This window comes from Sebastes fasciatus, chromosome 10 (assembly GCF_043250625.1).
Source record: "Sebastes fasciatus isolate fSebFas1 chromosome 10, fSebFas1.pri, whole genome shotgun sequence".
NCBI lineage: Eukaryota > Metazoa > Chordata > Actinopteri > Perciformes > Sebastidae > Sebastes > Sebastes fasciatus.
The window spans coordinates 23,338,447-23,357,661 of NC_133804.1; the positions used below are offsets into that span (position 1 = coordinate 23,338,447).

The window sequence follows — 19,215 nt, forward strand, 5'->3', positions numbered from 1 at the left end:
TCAGTATGATACAGTCCAAATCAGAAAAATAAATTTAATAAAATAAAAAAACTACATCCATGATGCTAACAGACTGTTAACTCATTGCTGGTGATAAAAGCTGCATCCGGCAGCTACACAACACAGACGGCCTGAAATAAATCCACTGTGATTGTGTACCATCTGACAATCTGCATTAAAACCTGAAGGCTGAACTGCTTCTAGAGTTGCTCGTGATTCATCATCTACAGTGCTTAAATGACATGAGGAGAAAGAAGCAGTCTTTGTATAGAGAAACATTCATGATCTATTGGTGAAACTCGTCACCTGCCTGGATGAGAATAAATCTTTGGTGAAGATAACATTCGAACACAAGCTGTTAGGAGTGTGCTGTAGGCCCCCAATTAAATTAACACAACTCATTTATTAAAGGGATAGTTTGGGTGTTTTGAAGTGGGGTTGTATGAGGTACTTATCTATAGTCAGTGTATTACCTACAATAGATGATGGTCAGCACGTCCCCAGTTTGGAGAAACCAACAGGAGTAAGGATACTAAGTGATGTACTGCTGTGAAACATATATTTTAGCCACCTATAAGAAAGGCCCACCTAAAAAAAAAAATCAATACATGTTTGATATTCTATACGTTTATATATATTTATAACACAGTAGTTGCTGGTCTACCGTTGCCTCGATTGTGTGACTTTGGTTAGTACGAATACCAGCAACTCCCATGTTCTGCAAGGTAAAATGACTTTTTGTTGATGGAGTCTGGCGGTTTTGAAGGAAGTATAGATGGATACAACAGCTTCAGTTCCCCGTCAGATAGAGCGAGGTAAAGAGGTGAAAATATTCTTAATATAGCGTACATTTAAACTAGTATTGATATTTTTATGTGTGCCATTCTTTTAGGTTGCCAAAATACGTTTTGCTACCGGCCCCATCCATAGCAGTCGCCGACCGACCGACCGACCGACCGTCATCTACTGTAGGTAATACACTGACTATGGATAAGTACCTCAAACACCCAAACTATTCCTTTAAGATCGGGTCTTTTGGTAACGGTGAAACAAGAAAAATAGTTGTCAAAGTCAGTGAAGTTTCACACTTCCAAATCAAAAATGTAGGACTTTTATAATCCTAGCTTTATCATACCAAAACAACAAACATATTTTAGGTTTCTCATAAATAAATAAGAGTTTCAGCCGACCTGGTGTAGTGAGAACATTTAGATGAAAAGATGCAGAGAACCTATTAAATTTTTTTTTAATCAAAAACCCAGGGCTAAGTGAGTGTTTTATCTGCCGTCACAAACCATCTGGATGATCAGGTCCCGAGCATCCTGAACGCCGGAGCTGAGCTCTGCCTCGCCCTTCTTCACGTAGGTACCGATGAGGAACAACCTGCGGTCTCCGACCTCAGACAGAGACAGGGCGTCATGGAGGTCGGTAATGCTGCAGGCTCCTGGAAGGTCCTGGAAACATCAGACAAACATGAGGAGACATCTGGGTGGAGTTTTTAATCATCCCCTTACTTTATTATAAAAGATACATCAGAGGATATTTGCTCTGTACTGGACAGGGGCAGATCCGGTTGAAGGGCCTCTGAAAGCAGCAGGGAAACTACCTTCTAAGTAGTTTCAGATGATGTAAGTGAAGCATCCTCTTTTCCTTTCTTTCAATGTATGAGATGTATTATCAGCTTTTCTTGGATTAAAAGGCAGAATTATTACGATGTTGAATTCATGTAAGATTTATAAAATCTGATTAACAAAAAATATATTTTGATCATTTTTTTCCACTGACACAATTGAGTTCTGATAAAACAAAAGATATGCTTTCATACTAAATATTTATTTATTTTGATACAAGTAAATTCACAAAAACTTCACAGAATTTCCTCAAAAAAACCCAACTGTGTTTCTCCAACTGTGTGCAATGTTACTTTGACTTTTTTTTTTAAATCAAAACTAACATATCAACTCAAAACTCTCTTTACCAGATTTTTGAGAATGCAGCATCTTTAATTATTCTTATGACATGACTTTTTGTTTATAATAAAATGAGACAATCTTTGTGAAAATGTGTGCAGTCTATGTGGCTGTATTGGCAATGAGGAGTTTTAAAATCCTTCAAATAGTGTCTGATTGTTAGACCTTTACAATGGCCTGTTTTACTCCTGTGTTTGCAAAACACTTTTCATGGAATCAGAGTACGTTAATGTGCTTTGGGTCTCGTTTACCCGCGTACAGTGCAAATGAAGTGCGAGCTGTTACGGCGCCTGTGTAAAGAGCTGGATTGAGGAGTGAATCTGTTCCCTCAGATGCTAGTGAGACGTTCAACTGAAAAACACAGCTGAAACGCCTTCTGTGTAGAAAACACTGTTACTCCATATATTAAATACATCATCAATTTGGTGGTGAAAGCAGGTTACAATCATGTGTTTTACATTTTAGTGGTGATGCTATGACTTACATTTGGATCACACTTTTACACATTTCTGAACCAAAACAATAAAATCCCATCTGAACACTATAGCTGAAACGATTAATCAATTTGTTGATTAACGGAAAACGAACTCTGCAACTATATTGATGATTAAAACAGAATATATTTGCGTTATGGAGTTTTGTTCGGACAAACAAGACATTTGAAGATGTCACCTTGGAACCTGGGAAACTGTGATGGACCTTTTACACTATATTTTCTGACAATTTTTAGACCAAACGCCTAATTGAGAAAGTAATCGGTACATAAATTGATAATGAAATAATCGTTCGTTGCAGCTGGTGTGAAAACAAAAGTCTCTAATTATGAACTGTTGAAAGTCCTTCGAGGACAAGAGGCCTTTGTTCTGGAGAGTGTTTCTGTCACACTCACCTGTTTGTTGGCCAGTACCATTAAAGGCAGGCGGGGGTCGGACGCCAGCAGCTCATGTAAATGCTTCATAGCGACGGGGAAGAGCTGTGGGTTGGAGGAGTCGACCACAAACACCAGCAGCAGGGCCCTGGACATGTATTTCTGCCAGTACGGCCGTAGATCCTCTTTACCTCCAACTGACAGACACATATGACGTCAAACTCATGAGAGACTTGAAGCAGAAGGGACATCGTTGATCATCAGTTTTGAGTTGAGACTTACTTTCTAGGAACTCGATGTGCAGATCCTCTCTGTTGATGGAGACGGCGTTGAAGCCCTGCGTCGGCTGCATGTCCTGCTCCAGGACACCGGTGGACAAACAGTGCAGCAGGCTGGTCTTACCGGCTCCATCCAGACCCAGAACCAGAACCTGGGTCCCCGTTGACTCCACAGGCTTGGACTGCAGCACACACAGACCAGTACATATTAGATTAAGGCTGGATATTATGTGATACAGGAGTTTCTGTACTGATACCATAAAGATACCGAACTTTGAGAAATGCTTTTGCACAAAACTCTTGTTTCTATTTAGAAAAATAAGCCTAAGTAACCTCAGATGAAAATATTGAATATTGACCTAACATAAAGCAGTTGTACAAAAACTTAGACATAGACTAAAGCATAGTCTTAAAAATCAGTAACATTTGATCAATCAATAACTAAACACTAAAAAGAATCTGCATTGACTTGCAACTTTCAATACCTGACAGTTTGATACGATGGAGCTGAAACATGTACACAGAAATTTAACTACAACAATATTGGTAATTGATTTACTGTTTTAAGTCAGTTGTCAGACAAAAATGGTTGCAAAAAAGTTGGCCTCTTGAAGCACGTGCATGCTTCAAGGGGCACTTTTTTTTTACTTTTATGTTAGTACTTACTTACTTATAAAGTATCTATCATCTAAAATGTGACGATTTCCTGCTTTTCTTTTGGGACATCAGTCACAAAATCATTTTAAGTCATCACCTTGAACTCTGGGGCGAAGATTATCTATAGTTGTATTGTATTGTAAGTTTTCCGTAAAACTGCATATTATTTTCATGATCAGTTTATTGTTTGATCCATTTAATATATGATTTAATCTCAGCTTTTGATACTTAATGGTCTTTGATACTATTAAGGTGTGATAACTGGCCCCGCAGCCAATACAAAAATATATTTTCAAAACAGTGATGTGACACAAAGAGTTTATAAGAAAGAATTTTTTTTTAATGTATGTCTATTTTAGATTTGTAACTAACCATTTCATTTGCAAAATACTTTCCTGATTAATTATTAGTCTTTTGGTCTGTGAAATGTCCATCACAGTCTCCCAGAGCCCCAAGTGATTCAATATATTCTACTTACTGTCAAATATTCACATTTAAGAGCCTGGAACTAGTGACATATTGGTATTTTTGGCATGAAGAAATTACTCAAACGATGACTAAACTAAAAATGAATTTGTTAAATTAGAAAATGGTTAATTTTCTGTAACTATTTTAGTCAGTGTGATAACTACATTTCCCAGAATCCCCCACAGCAACCCCTCAGACAACTTGTTTGAACTTGTTACTGTTGTAACCATAAAAATAAAAAGATATCTAGCTGAATTTAGTAGTAGTTTTTAAAGTCTGGATGATGTTCATGATTAAAAGGCAAACCTAAAACACAATATATTTTCTGTAGCTGCTGTATTTTGTTTTATTTTTTAGGGTGTAACGTTATAAATGTGTCTTCATCCTAAAACTAAACCTTTATTTAGGTGAAAAGCAGCTAAATGTGCTCAGTTTTCCCCTTGTCTTTAACCTTGTAAAGAACATTTGGAAGTCAAATTAAAATAGAAAAGTGTATTTTTAGAAGTTACATAGTACTACTAAGCTCCAGCAGCGGTCTCCATGAAGGTGTGTCCCGGTAACGTGTTTTACCTCCGGTGCTTTCGGAGCTTCAGCAGCAACAAGCGGAGCTTTAGCAGCAGGGACCACGACAGCTTCCCCTCTTCTCTCCGGCTCCTCTTCGGCACTTTGACCGTCTTTCTCCGGTCGTGTTTCAGGCTTCTTCTCCTCCTCTCCGCTGGAGGAGGAGGAGGTGAAGGTCCAGATCAGATAAGCGACTCCTCCAGCGACCGCGACGGAAGCACCGACGACACCGGCTTCCCTCAGACCCAACATGATGCTTTTTACCCGTCCGTTTCCGCCATTGTTGTTGACTTTGAGTGGAAGTTTTTACTTTGAATCCACCTCCTCTTCTTCCTCAAGCTACTCAACAAGTGGATTAACAAGACAGGAAGCTGTCTGAGGAGGAACCCGGTCGGGTCTAAATGGGGACCCGCAAACCGCGAAATCTGCAAAAAACATGCACAAACTCTCGCGAGACTCGCTGCCCGAAGACCTTAACTATTCGAGATCAATGGCTAACCTTAACAATCTCGCGAGAGTTTCCACAGTTTGCGGGCTCCCTTCTCGCCACTACCGAGGAAACTCCTCCAAACGATACTTCCGGTATGAAGAGCACCACTTTTGTTGATGCAGTGTTACAATCTCAGCGCTTGAGGGCGACATGTTACAGCCACTATTTACTAATTACATAGACTAAAGAAAACAAAAAACTTATGCTTTTATGGTATGATGAATTACTGTATTACTAATCCACCCAGTAGTATAAAGAATTTCAAATTGACTCCAAATTGAAGCAGTACAACATTAAAATGTATGTTAGTGATAAAAACAGAAAAATATAATATTCAACGCTTTGAAAGCAACTGTTCTGCATAATGAGTACTTTTACTTTTGATACTTTCACTACATTTTGCTGATAATATTTCTGCACTTTTAAGTAACATTCAGAATTCAGGGCGTTTACTTGTAATGGAGTATTATAAAATAAAACATCAAATAATCTTTTTTTGCATAATGAGTTCTTAAAACTTTAAGTACATGTTGCTGATAATACTTGCAGGTCTTTTAACTGGCTCTGAATACTTCTTACACCATCGATTATAACCAGTGGTGGAAGAAGTACTCAGATCATTTACTTATGTAAAAGCAGAAATACTCTTATTTTCTTCTACTCAACCGGATTCTGAAATCGTACATGCACATCCATGAATTAACATGGCAAGAAAATCATTAATATGGTAACAAAAAGCATGTAGGCCTACCAAAAACAGTGGTGTTGGTTGGTGTTTTCTGTGCAGACGTCAAGGTTTGAAATAACCAGCTGAGTCACCTGACAAAAGACAAGACAGTCCAGATTGTGAAGGTGAGAATGAAATACATTTATTAATAAATCAAAGAATCCCAGTGAAAATCAACTCAAATCCAACTGTTTATCAAACTAAAAAGGTTATTTTCCCTTTATTTAACCAGGAAGAACAAAAAAACAAAGGACAGAACTTCTTTGTGGAGCTGAACGTCCTCCTTCCTCTCTTCCCATCATGCTTTGAAAGGTGCCGTGTGGCTGGTCCTCTTTACTGGGACCCTCTCCTGCTCAGGAGCACTCAGGAGCCACATCTGGAGCTTGCAGTTCTCCTTCGTCAACCCGAGACTCTGCCAGGTCCGAGCTCGCAGTGACGGAGGCCTCTTTCGCTGCAGAGCCGTGTCCTGGAGCTGCTCTGCTCCTGAGCCGGAGGAATCCACCGTCTCACCCTGTCGATGCCTCCTGGACTTGGACGCGTCCGGGAAAATGCCGTAGCTCTTCTGCTTGATGGAGGACAGGAGTCTGGCCCTCCTGCTGCTGGACTCAGTTGGCGTCTCCTCATCCTCTTCCTCATCAGAGTTCTTGTCTTTGTTATCCTGTGAGAAAGTCTTCTGCTGCCACGTGGTGAACTCTGACATGCAGTCTTTCAGGCCGGCGGAAAAGCCTTGATGTGTCATGGTGGCGTGGCCTTTGACCTCCACCGTGGCCTCCTTCAGATTCTCATACTGGCTCTGGATGTTGGCCAGCTCCACCAGGATCTCTGCAGAGGCAAGCTCCTGGACGGCTGTGGTCCTCCCAACAAACTCTGCACACAAAGGCTCCCTCTTTGGCTTCCTCTGCTTTTGGAAGCTGAGAAAATGTGGCATGGCGACGTAATGTATGGCTTTGGCTGCAACAAGCTTCTTAATTATATAAGCAATATCTTGATGCCCAGAATCCACAGAGTCCTTGATAAACTTCTGGACTATAGCCCAGTCCCTCATGGCGAATCTAATCTGCACAGGTGGAGTGGCAAGTTGTGTATAGTACAAACCATACATCAGATATAAGGCTCCCACTCTGATCTGGTAGCTGTATGGAGGCAGGAAGAACTTCACGGCTGTGGCCAGCGCTACTCTGCAGAATCTCTTCATTTCTCCCTCACTGATGATACCTATGAAAACATCTGAGAAGCTCATCTCCCTCCAAATGGCTGAAAACTCCTCATACCTGATGGAGTCAGTGTGCTGGAAACGAGCCAGTAGTTCCTCCACATCCTCAGTTAGAGGATGGTAGAAGAATTCAGAGTAAAGAGGCTGCACACGAGGCATCCTGTCCACAAAACAACAACCTCAGTCAGCACTGAAACTCAAGACTGCTTGGACAGGAATCTGAAGGAGCTCTGGATGGATTCACAGCACATGAGGTTTGTCAATTACCTGAGAACCACGCCCACAACGAGGAGTCGTCAATTATGGCGATTAAGGCTGCATTCAAATGGTGTCAGAATAATCAGAAAAGTGAGTTCCCAACTGGGGAAATTCATGTGAATGTCCCCATCAAGTCGTGAAAATTTTGGCAACCTACACGACTTTCCGTGTCATATTACGCAGAAACATGGTGGGAGAAAGTATATGTATGATGTAAGAAAGGTTTTATTAATTCACGTCTTGCATATCATTTTTCTGCTCACATGTAAGTAAATATTTGTAATATGGTAGGCCTATTATATAACTAGTTGCTGTCCACGTAGATTAGTTAGAAAGGTTATTTATTACCCTGATAACAGGTCAGGTAAAGCAATATTTTAGTGGTTTTAAATATATTTATATTTTAACAGCTATCAACTTGTTTTAAACGTTCTGAGCAATAAAATACAACAAAACTTCTTTAGCGTCCATGTCTTTACCACATTAATAATTAAAGCTCATGAACACAACAAAGTCAGAAGAACGACTTCCCACCTCAAGAAATGGGAACATCCGAGGAGCACGTGAATGCACCATAACCATCAGGTGTGGTTTACCGGGATATTACACTTGTATACAGCATTGAGTCCCCTTAACATACATGGAATACATTTAATATATCTATATTGGTTGGGGTTAACTTAATAAAAATGATTATCGCCAAAGTTGACTACACAACCTCCTGCACAGCAGAGATGAAGATAATGAGAAATACTTTTTTTCCTTTCTCATCACCTTTCTTGTCCATATTGAGTGCCACTGAATTAGAGTAACCGTACAACTTACAGAACACTTGACTTGTATATAGACATTTATTTCTTATATTATAGTGGGTCATTGGTTCTTTATATACAGCTTTGTCGTCCTTGTCTCTAACTGTTATTTCTATTTCTGTGAAAGTAGGCCTAAATCAAGAGAGATCCATAAAACTGGAGTCAAATTCCTTTCATGTATGTACTTACAAATAAATCTGATTCTGATTGTTAAATACTGGGAGATGTATTTTTTTTCTATAACTTGTGATGTGAAAATCAAATAAGAATTGCATATAGATTAACATAAACACTGCTGTGACTTGCTTTGTTAATATATTTATGTACAGGACGGTTTCCTAACATCAGCTAGTCAGCGCTTTACTCGAGCTGCTCTATGAGAATTTTGTGACAATTATATTTACCTGCTTTTATTTTGAAAGGCAGATTCATATTCTTTCTCAATAAATGACAATTTAATCTACTGTGTGACCCCCAGGGGGCTCCTCCTGCCAAAACAAATCTCTCTTTTTACCTAAATAAGCAGATGAAATTCAATTCCATCAAATATAAATCAACTAATGCAAATGCAGTTCAAGGGTAGAAGCCATCTAGTTAAATGTTATAGGAAACAGGGGTCATGTGTCATTGTTAAGGGTTTTATTAAGACTTAACAAAAAGGGACACCTGTTTGGTCCTAAAACATGCTTTGGACAGAATTAAATTCAAGAATTTAAATTCTTTTGCTTGAATTTAGACCAACTCAGGGATTCAAAAATAAATATTCTTTAACGTTGCATCTTTGCAGCTGATTGAAAGTAAAGGGACAATTTAAGGAAACATGAAGCAAACAGTCAGAGTATGAGATCCTAATACTCAGACCCAAGAGATATTAAGGACAATTCTCCCAAAATGTGACTTAAAGTTACTATGCAAAAGCAGTTTATTTTCTACGGTCTTAACCATTTGAATTGATCTGTGGATTTTAAGTTATTAATTAACAATATTAAGAAAAAATGCTATAATATACAGCAATGACACTGAATTAAATGAAAATGTTGAATCTGATGATGTGAGTAGGGACATGATTTTAATGATTCAATTGAAACTTCATTGAATAGTGGTTGGATGGATCAACCAAACAATCTATTATCACATTTTATTTAAGACATTTACAGATGTTTCTGTATGCAGTGTCTCTGTGAAAACCTCACACATTACAAGGGGGACGAATGTGAGTCATTTTGATAAAAAAAAAAAAAAAAATAGAGCATCAGATAACAGTAAAAAAAAAGTTTTTTCCTTTTTTCTGACCTTTAATGAAAAACTAGGTGGCAACATCTGTAGTTTAATCAATTTTACTGTGACCTCAGAAGGTCATGAGTAAAAAAGAAAAAAACGAAACACTGCTGAAATCTGCTTTTGCAGAGCAACAAAAAGTTAATTTCAGTGGAATTGTCCTTTAAATACTCTCCCTCTTCTGTACTTTTAACACCAGAGGGGATCTTTTGGTTTCACATATTTAAATGAATATCCAGAACAAAAGTAAATTTAACTTGAAACGTAAAAAAGAGAAAAGCTTATGATTTCTTGGTGAGACATCACCGTATCTCATGGCCCCTCTCTGCCTCATGTGTTGCTTCCCTCCGACTACCAGCCTCCTTTGCCTCCCTTCTTCTTCTTCTGTGGTACCTTCTTGCGCGTGGCCCCCGAGGCTGCAGGTTTCTGCTGTCGTGGGGGGACCACGTTGCTGGCGGGGGCTGTAGATGAACCGGATGCAGACCCTGGTCTGGGGGAGGTAGGGGGGCTGCTGGCTGTCTTACTGGCATCCCTGAAACAGAATATGAGCCAGGATCGTGTCACAGATTGGGCCTCATGCAAGAACCACTCGTACAAAACAGATTGTACGAGTGATTTAGGTGAACTCGTCACATTCACCAATTTTCTCATATTTAGAATTTTGTCTTCGTTACGAACACAATTTACAAGTGATCCAAACCTGTCGTAGGTGTCATGTGTAATTAGTCTAAAGTTATCCAAACCTAATTTCATTACAAATAATGAAATTAATAAAAAAAACTTAATCCTATATAAATTACACCTTATTTGTACTTCACTACATTTATTTTACTTTAAATTTACAGACAAAACATGTGATCAACTTATTAAATATGATGAATTGTTATGTCTTTCCTAAGTGTAGAAGTCTTTCTGATAGTCTCAGCATATGGATTTCTACTTTGGGTCAGACTGAGAATATTTTTATTTTGGCCATAATAACACACAAGCTGTTTCTTCTGCACAGCAGCTGGACGTCTCCACTGAGGATTTGTTGGCAGGGAAACAAACAGGACAATCTCTGCTGCTTTTCCTCCATTAGTGCAGTTGATTACTGGGTTTCAATTACAGGAAATTGCACCCAGACAACTCCATTTGCAGGTGATGTGCATATGCATGTGATTCTTTCTTTACTCACAGCTCGGCCGAAGCTCCTGCTGTCGCTCCCTGTGTGCCTTTTCCTATCTGCTCCTTCTTCTTCCCCTTCTTCTTGCCTCTGTAGTAGGTACGCTCCCTCATGGGCATCCACCTCTCAATGTCAGGGGTCGCTTTGGGGTCGCAGTTCTTGGGAAGTTTGCCTAAACATGAACATCAGGAAGAATCACTGAAAGGTAGCACTCAGCTCTGTGTAGTGTGAGTAAATATATGAGACGGATCTGTGGGGAGGAATGACAGCCCCCTCATTTGCAGCAGAAATGCACAAAGAAATGTATACATATATATTATCTTAAAAGGTGTACACATGATATACCTCAATGAACTATTGTATAAGAGGCTATAAAGACCTTTTGAATAGTAACGATTTGTTTTACTTTAATCCTAATATTTCCTGAGAGCAAGTGACCTTTTAATTATTTTGGAAATAATCTGTCGCACAAACAATATTTGATTAATGGCTTACCTCTCTTTTTCTTCTTCTTCTTTTTGATCTCGCCTGGTTGGCTGTAAAGAAAACGCAAAAGTTTTAGCATTGAGGAGGTGAAAATGAAACTAAGCTCATCCTTCTCACTCTGCTCAATACAACAAAAACAAACATAAATCTAAATTTAGTAAATGTTATGAACATCATGAAGCCGATGTTGAAGAGAGTAATGAGGGTTTACCTTTGTTCTTTGGGAGGTTTTTCTACTGTGACCTTAGCAGCCTTTTTCCTGACGTAGGTGGCCCCGTGGGAGTTCTCCAGCTCGTCCACGTCCACATTGAGCGCCATTGTGTCTGCAGAGGGCAGGTGCTTGCTGAGGCTGGAGAGAAATGCTAAGGATATAACAATGAATGTACATTTTCATTTGCACCATCATAAGGTCATCTAAAAGAGTCCTAAACTAAGGGTTTTTGCATTTTTATTCTTAGAAAGGTAATGTTATACAAGAGTTTGTAGTGTATATACAGTAAAATGAAAATATCATGATAATCTCAGGTTGGATGATAAATGATGGAGCTCCAATGCTATGTTCGATGCAATTAACATCATACTAGTCAATAGCATCGATGGTGTGGTCTTCTAGGGCTGCAATTAACAATTTTCACAACTAATTAATCATTTTGTCTATAAAATGTCAAAAATGCCTTTTTAAATTTTCATAAAAACTGAGGAGGCGTCTTCATATTCCTCGTTTTATCTGATCATTAATCCAAAACAACAAAGATATTCCTATATCACAGAAAAAACTCACATTTGAGAAACTTGTTTGGTGTTTTCGCTTGAAAAATGTCTGAAACAACTTAAAGAGTACTAAAACAGTTGCCAACTACTAAAAACTTATTGTTTCAGCTTTAGTGTCTTCCATTTCAATAATTTCAGTAGGTGAAAAGGATACGATTTGGCTTTATCCGTGTCCACCAAAGAATACGCCGAGATGAGTTGTGCCAGTGTGTGGATGTCGTTGGTGTTTTGCCTGTTTAAAGAAGAAATAAACAAATTAAGCTTCATTGTTGTAAAAGAAGGAATTCAAACAAATGCTGCAATAAAAATGACCATCACCTGACAAACATAGACGAACAAAAAATAGAAAGGCTAAAGTGATAGTTTGGATGTTCTGAAGTGGGGTTGTATGAGGTACTTATCCATAGTCAGAAAACACCAGAACTATTCCTTTAAATCTCGCACACACTCACAGATGTGCTGCATAAATATGTAAATGAATAAATGCTTCGCCTTCACATTAAGTTTCTCATTTTATAATTTGTATTTTCTGCTCTATAAGCACATTGTAACGATGTTTATCAACCTTTTTGAGAACTCAATAAACATATGAGCTACTTGAAATCATGCCGACGAGATTGATAAAACAAAAAGCAGAATCAACATCTGTGAAATAACCTCTAAAGGAGCACATTATGTGTTTCCCCCCCTTCCCAAATACTCGACACATGTTGAACCTCAGAGTGTTTTGCAGGGCTGTAACTCACTTCCACAGCTGCTCCAGATCACTAATGGCCTCTTTTTTCCGTCCGTACTTCAGTTTGAAATTGGCAGCTTCTCGTACAAGTGCCAAGTGTGCAGCGGATCCGGTCTGTGGAGGAGGAAGAACAGGCTGCTGATTACACACAGTGGAAACACATTCAGATATCACAAAAGAGTTCATGTGTTGGCTTGTCTTGTCAGATGAAAGTATTACCCACAGCCTTAACTACTTTAAATTTGACTCCATCTTTGTTTAGACTTTATTCTCTGAAGCCCTCAATGCTGCAATGTTTCCTGAACTGCCGTTCCTGCAGATGACTCATCAATCAAATACAGTGGATTTGTTTTGTTCCATGAATGTTGAATTGTTTATATTTTGAGTTTCTGTAGGTGGCCATCGTTGCCAAAGTTAGCTACCCAGTTCACAGGAAGACTCACTAGAGTCACAAAAGAATCACTATTGTCTTATATCAACTTGCAACAGAGTGAGAGATGTTGGACACAAACCTGTTCAGACTGGTAGTGCTCAATGGCTTGTTTGAAAATCTCAATAGCGCTGTCAATGTCTTCTTCGTGGGAGTACATCGTTACCAGAGCTGAAATCTGAGGAGAGATTGACACAGTTTAGATGAACAGTGTGAGAGTTGACTGAAGCTAAATCAAAGAGTTTACGCAGTAACTAAATGGTCACAAATCCAAACAGCCTTACCATCCCCGATTTGTGCTTGAACTCTTCAATGGACCGTAGAACATCACAAGCTTTTGTTACGTGACCTGAGGACCCCCAAAAAAAAAAAAAAAACAGGATTATAACACAAATGCAGCCACTATTTAGGCACTCCAATGATTTAGAAACTGAATAAACTACCCACTTAACCAATAAAACATGCTTTCATTTGACAAAGATATGCATGTATTTATTATAGGAAGCTAAAACATTTTTAACGGATATCCTGTCCTAAGAGAGAAAGAACTTTCTAAATGCATCAAACCGTAATCAATATTAAAACATGTCAGTACCTTGTATTAAGTAGAGTTGTGCCATTGTCAGTTTGATGCCAGATGCACTCTCTGGATGTTGGTCTGAGAATTGCTGGAAAACAAAAGAATAGTCAGTAAGCATGATCTTAAGAAAATACAAATCACTGAATGCATACCAAACTAAACTAAATCATTTCATAGAATCCTGTTTAACATACTAAATAAACTACATTATTGCAGTAACTAAAAGGGGGGGACAAAGAATAATCAGACTGAATACATCGAGCAGTGTTGTTCATTTCTACCTGGAGCAGCTCTATGGCCCGACTATGCTGCTTCTCTCTGCACAGCTGAGCGACCTGGATGAGGACCGGCCGCGGGTGACCCGGATTCTGAGACTGAAGACTGGATGACAGTTTCCTGCACTGGTCGGCCTGTTGATGGCAAACAGCAAAAAATGCATCATACATCAGTAATTAAATCTAAAATTCTGTTCATCCTCTTCATCTGACTCACAGCAGCTTGTTAGCTACCTGGTTAGTGTACATGGCCAGGAGGGCTTTGTTGAAGTCGATAGCCTGCAGCTGCTTCGTCGCCAGCTTGTATTCGACACCTTCAGCGTTCGTCAGTTTCACCTTTTTCTTTGAGTCGAACACGTTTTGGTCCTAAGAAAACAGAAACAGAGCTTTAATTAAAACACTGCTGCTGTTGCTTTTATGATGAAATATTTAACTTGGTAAGATTTGTCACACACTCACCTTGTTTATTGTAATGATATTGTTGGCGGTCACAGCAAGCAGCCCAACATCTGATGGCCTGCAAATTAAGAGCACATTATGGAATATCTATTTGACATCTCCACTGTTGACACATAAAAAGTACAAGTTGTGTGTGGACTTTAGAAATGCCTTTTAAACTGTTTCTGGCACAAATGTAGCATGAATTGCCATCACAGCTAGGGGTGTCGTGATATACCGGTATTGACAATAACCGTGATATTAAAAAGAATTAATCCAGCGCTTCTTAAATCATTGTATATATACAGTTATGATTACAGGCTCTCTCTCCACCTTCATACACTAGTATTTTGAGTGTAATTCATTTATCATGTCTTATCTACATTCTCATCATCTGCTTTAAATGCAATGAACGCTGCACTCACTTGAGCTTGATGACCTGGTTGTAGAGCTGCAGGGCCTCGTCTGTCCGACCTTGTAACTGCATGATGAACGCCATCTGAGAATGGATGACGGCCAGCTCTGACTCGATGTCCTCCTCAGTCACATCCTGAAAGTGACAATGACAGTGATTATCCTGAGAGAATTAAGACAAGCATGGGCATTGTTGTACATTTCTTAAAAATAAAAACACCATAATAATTCCTACTTGATCAATTTGTAGTTTCTGGTAATATCAATATTTTATTGCCATCCATCCTCTACCTTGGTAACATCTCAACTCAAACAAATATCAATTTCAAAATACCAATCTTATTTTTTGTCCAGACTATTTCTGGGAATTAAAAATGTTGGCTGCTGCCTTCTGTTCAGTAAGATTTAACAAGACAACTTCACTCTCCAGATAAAAAAATATTACTGAAAATAAGATTTCATAATTGTTTGTGCTTTTTCATTATCAAGTCCTTTATTCTATGAGGGTTCACTCTCTTTTCATTTTCCACTTAATGAACTTTCAAGATAAATAAACACAAATATAAAGTTTCACAAAGTGCATCACATCATCGTCTCTGAAGCATCTTCTACCGTCTTATGGAAAGATGCTTAAATGTTTTAGAAAAACAAGGCATAACTCACAGAATCATCTGCCAACGAGGCTCTGCAAAGCTCTGTGAAAGAAAAAGAATCAGTTAATGTCAAATTAAAAAAAGGATAAAAACTTGACCGAGAAGGCAGAACAGAGAGGGACTGACCTTCTGCTTGTTGTAGTTTATTGTTGGCCTCTGTTAGCTGTCCCTGGCCAATCAGAGCGCAGGCAGCATTGTAGCACAGCTCATACGTGGACTCGGGAAGACCTAAATCCTCCTGCAGAAGACAATATAGCACATCATCTTAATAACCAAAAAAATTAAATAAATGCACAGTAATTTGCTTGGTGACACATCCAGTCTGACTCCAGTTCCAGTAACCTTGAGCTGAGCATGGTCAGACTGTCTGAGCTCTTCCTCTCTGGTATTCATACTAAAGGTAGACACCAATAGGACGTTTTACAAACTATCGTTAACGGCACAACTGGGCTCAGATAGTGGCTGAGCTATCGGCTTTTTTCTGCTCCAAACTATCGTTATTATATCGGCCTATTAATACTGGTAAAAAACATTTGAAGAAGTATCTGAATATGAGCTCCTGAGTCGTTTTACTTTATTTTGTTATATTCAGCATTCAAGTGAAAGAAACTGTTCCAGAGTTAACTCAAAACGTAGACTGTCAAAAAGCCAAAAAATACATTTTGTAGAGGAGTGCTTACCAACGGAGCTTCCTCCCACTGACTCATAGAAGCCACCACAGCAGCGAGGTTGGTCTTCCTCTCCTCCTCGTACTCATCCTGGGAGTTCCTGATCAGATCTGTGTAGACGGCCTTGCAGTCGTCGTAGCGCTCCAGTCTGTACAACTAGACAATGAAAAGAGAGAGCCGGAGTCTTTAAATCAAACACCACAAGCTTCAGTGATTAAAAATAGTTCTCTTTGAGAGTAGAGAGATATAAAAGATATTAAAAAATAAAAATTACAAGGTTAGATTAGTAGATACTTCATATCAATATTCAGCAGCTTTGAGCCACAAATACACATCAGTTTAAGAGCTCATATCAGTCAGATCTTGTGGACAAATTGTGTGCTTTTGCAAGATACACCACATCAACAAGAGGGTGGGCAGGAACACAGTTTTCTTTCCCCTTAAAAGTCTCAAAAGTAAACAGTATACAAATCAAAAGCATCCAGTAATAATATCATTTCTAAACAGCCGTACCACTTGACCGTAGAGCTCTTTCAGTTTGTCTGTTTGTTCAGTAGCAGCCTCGATGGTCTTCAGGGCGCTTTCCACTCTGTTCAGCCGGTACTCGCAGTACGCCTTCTCAAACACAACATCACTGAGAAAGAGAAAAAAAAACATTATTTCAACAGAGAGATAGAGAAAATCGCAAGACATGCAAGCAAGTAGATGTAAAGAATCAACAATGGCAAAGCATTTACTTAATTATTACATCTTTATTGTTTACTTACTTACTTATTATATCTTGTTATGAATATATATATATATATACATAATGTATATATGCATCCTGTATATATCATATTATATAGTATAGAATGCACATTTTACTAATCAACACATGTAAGAGTTATAAACAAGGAAATATAAATCATTTGTTTACCTGCTGAGCAGTTTTGAATGTGTGTTCATGACATTCAGCGCCTCTTTGAAGCTCCCAATCTGGACAAGGCAAACTATTTTACAGTGATGGGCCGTCACATCATCCCTGTTTTCATGCAGAACTGTGACAGAAGAGGACACAAACACACAGCCGAAATATTCATTAATAATGCAGATTAAAGAAAAATATATACCATTGACTTAAAACAAGATTATTAAAAGAGGAATCAACAGCGAATACAAGTTTTAACGGTTTTGTGAATGAAGGCTGGTTTAGCTCCCCACCATGATAAGGTAAGGCTAGACCAGGGGTCAGCAACCTTTACTATCAAAAGAGCCATATAGTATATAGTATATAAGTCTAATGCAGTGAGGGCCAAAGTGCAAACGTACTACAGAGTTTTAGGAGTCACATTGAGGGAAAAAAACATCCGAGATTTACAGAATAAAATCATAATATTAGGAGAATAAAAATCGTAATATAACGAGAATAGTCATACTTTACAAGTAAAAAAGAAAATAACTCGTAAAAATTACTACTTTATAATATTGACTTTATTCTCATAATACGACTTTTTTCTCTTAAATTTATGACTTTATTATTATAATATTACAACTTTTTTTTACATAAACTTGTGACTTTATTCTCATAAAATTACAGGTTTTTTCTCTTAAATTTATGACTTTATTCTCATAATACCACGACTTTTTTTCTCTTAAATTTATGACTTTTTTCTCTTAAATTTATGACTTTATTCTCATAATATCACGACTTTTTTCTCTTAAATTTATGACTTTATTCTTATAATATTAGAACTTTTTTTCTCATAAACTTGTGACTTTATTCTCGTAATATTATGACTTTATGCTCATAAAATTACAACTTTTTTCTCATGAACTTGTGACTTTATTCTCGTTATATCATGACTTTATTTCTCGAAATCTTAGATTTATTTATTTTTTCCCTCAATGTGCCCCTAATACCCCGTCTTACCCTCGTACCATAGACCTACAACAATGATAAATAAAAATGAAAATGTAAACAGTAAAACAGTTATTCATTTCCACTAATGTTTTAATAGGTGTACAGAGAGCCACTCGCGAGGAGCTGAAGAGACGCAGGTTGCTTAGAGACCCCTGCTATAGGGACACGTCACTCATCAGGAGAGGACGGCGCATTTCTGGAGCAAAATATCACTTTATTACTTAACATAAAACCTACATATGTAGCTTAAACACTTGAGTATACAATTAGTAAAACGTATTTGGTATATAAAGCTAACTCAGTGTTTTACAGACCTGACAAGTAGATGTCTAACATGTGTTAGCCTAGCCACATGCTAACAGCTGGCCCCTAGCTTTAGCTTAGCTTAGTGAAGACATGGAGCCGTTTGTCTACCGTGTAACCGCAGCTCCGGTTCCGTTTGAGAGTAACGACGACAGATGTGGATACCTACTTTTAGTCAGAGCTTTCAGGGCTCTTGTAAAGTCTCCATTCTGTCCACAGCGGTTCACTTCAGTCCACAGAGAAGCCACCGAGACTCCTCCACCGCTCGCCATCTTGGCTGAATGGGCTCACAAGTAGTGATGTGTCGGTCGCGAACGAGTCGGTTCAAAGAGCCGACTCTTTTAAGTGAACGATAAGAGCCGGCTCCCGTCCGAAAGACAAGATGAGTGACAGTCGGAAACGAAGCAGCGTGTACAATTATGGTATTCTGGAAATTATAAGGTTAAGTATAATTATATTGAATGATTTAAGTGATATATGTGGACACATACTAATCATAGGTCAAAACAGCGCTAAATTTGGCTGAATTATAAAAAGGCAGAAGTAGTAAAACGAAGAGTCGTTTGGGAGCCGGCTCTTCTTGGTGAGCTGTGCCAAATGATCTGACTCACTAAAAAGAGCCGGAATTCCCACCACTAGGGCGCACACAGTCGGCGGAAGTAGAAGGTGACAACATCCGGGTTAACACAAGAATTGTAGTTATTAATTTTTTACAATTAAATTAATAATTTAAAAATAAAAGTAATACACAAACAAGAAGATTCGTGACGAACCACGATATTTTTTTTTCAGTGATCATGAAAAGTTAATATT

The 19,215-nt window shown here is 38.4% G+C and overlaps 3 protein-coding genes across 4 annotated transcripts; all 3 read right to left on the reverse strand.

The window, feature by feature from the left end:
- Positions 1-338: 338 nt before the first annotated feature.
- On the reverse strand, positions 339-5,188 carry arl9 (ADP-ribosylation factor-like 9). Of its 2 annotated transcripts, XM_074649050.1 has the most exons (5): positions 4,812-5,188; positions 3,121-3,298; positions 2,860-3,035; positions 1,296-1,454; positions 339-588 (listed from the first exon to the last, which is right to left on the reverse strand). In XM_074649050.1, the coding sequence occupies exons 1-5, from the start codon at positions 5,052-5,054 to the stop codon at positions 490-492; spliced, it is 855 nt and encodes a 284-aa protein (XP_074505151.1). In that variant the 5' UTR covers positions 5,055-5,188; the 3' UTR covers positions 339-489. The 2 variants fall into 2 exon arrangements, with proteins under 2 accessions (XP_074505151.1, XP_074505152.1); XM_074649051.1 differs by lacking the exon at positions 339-588 and having other exon boundaries at positions 1,146-1,454.
- A 948-nt stretch (positions 5,189-6,136) lies between these two features.
- Positions 6,137-7,504, reverse strand: LOC141775565 (snRNA-activating protein complex subunit 1-like). Its single transcript, XM_074649049.1, has one exon. It carries the CDS (start codon positions 7,389-7,391, stop codon positions 6,318-6,320), a length of 1,074 nt encoding a protein of 357 aa, XP_074505150.1. The 5' UTR covers positions 7,392-7,504; the 3' UTR covers positions 6,137-6,317.
- A 1,422-nt stretch (positions 7,505-8,926) lies between these two features.
- srp72 (signal recognition particle 72) lies at positions 8,927-18,731 on the reverse strand. The gene is made up of 19 exons (XM_074649047.1): positions 18,572-18,731; positions 17,116-17,236; positions 16,710-16,830; positions 16,209-16,352; positions 15,655-15,766; positions 15,539-15,570; positions 14,887-15,011; positions 14,483-14,540; positions 14,258-14,389; positions 14,030-14,158; positions 13,764-13,836; positions 13,453-13,517; positions 13,251-13,346; positions 12,749-12,852; positions 12,157-12,234; positions 11,443-11,580; positions 11,241-11,281; positions 10,758-10,917; positions 8,927-10,112 (listed from the first exon to the last, which is right to left on the reverse strand). Exons 1-19 carry the CDS (start codon positions 18,672-18,674, stop codon positions 9,932-9,934), a joined length of 2,013 nt encoding a protein of 670 aa, XP_074505148.1. The 5' UTR covers positions 18,675-18,731; the 3' UTR covers positions 8,927-9,931.
- Positions 18,732-19,215: the final 484 nt, after the last annotated feature.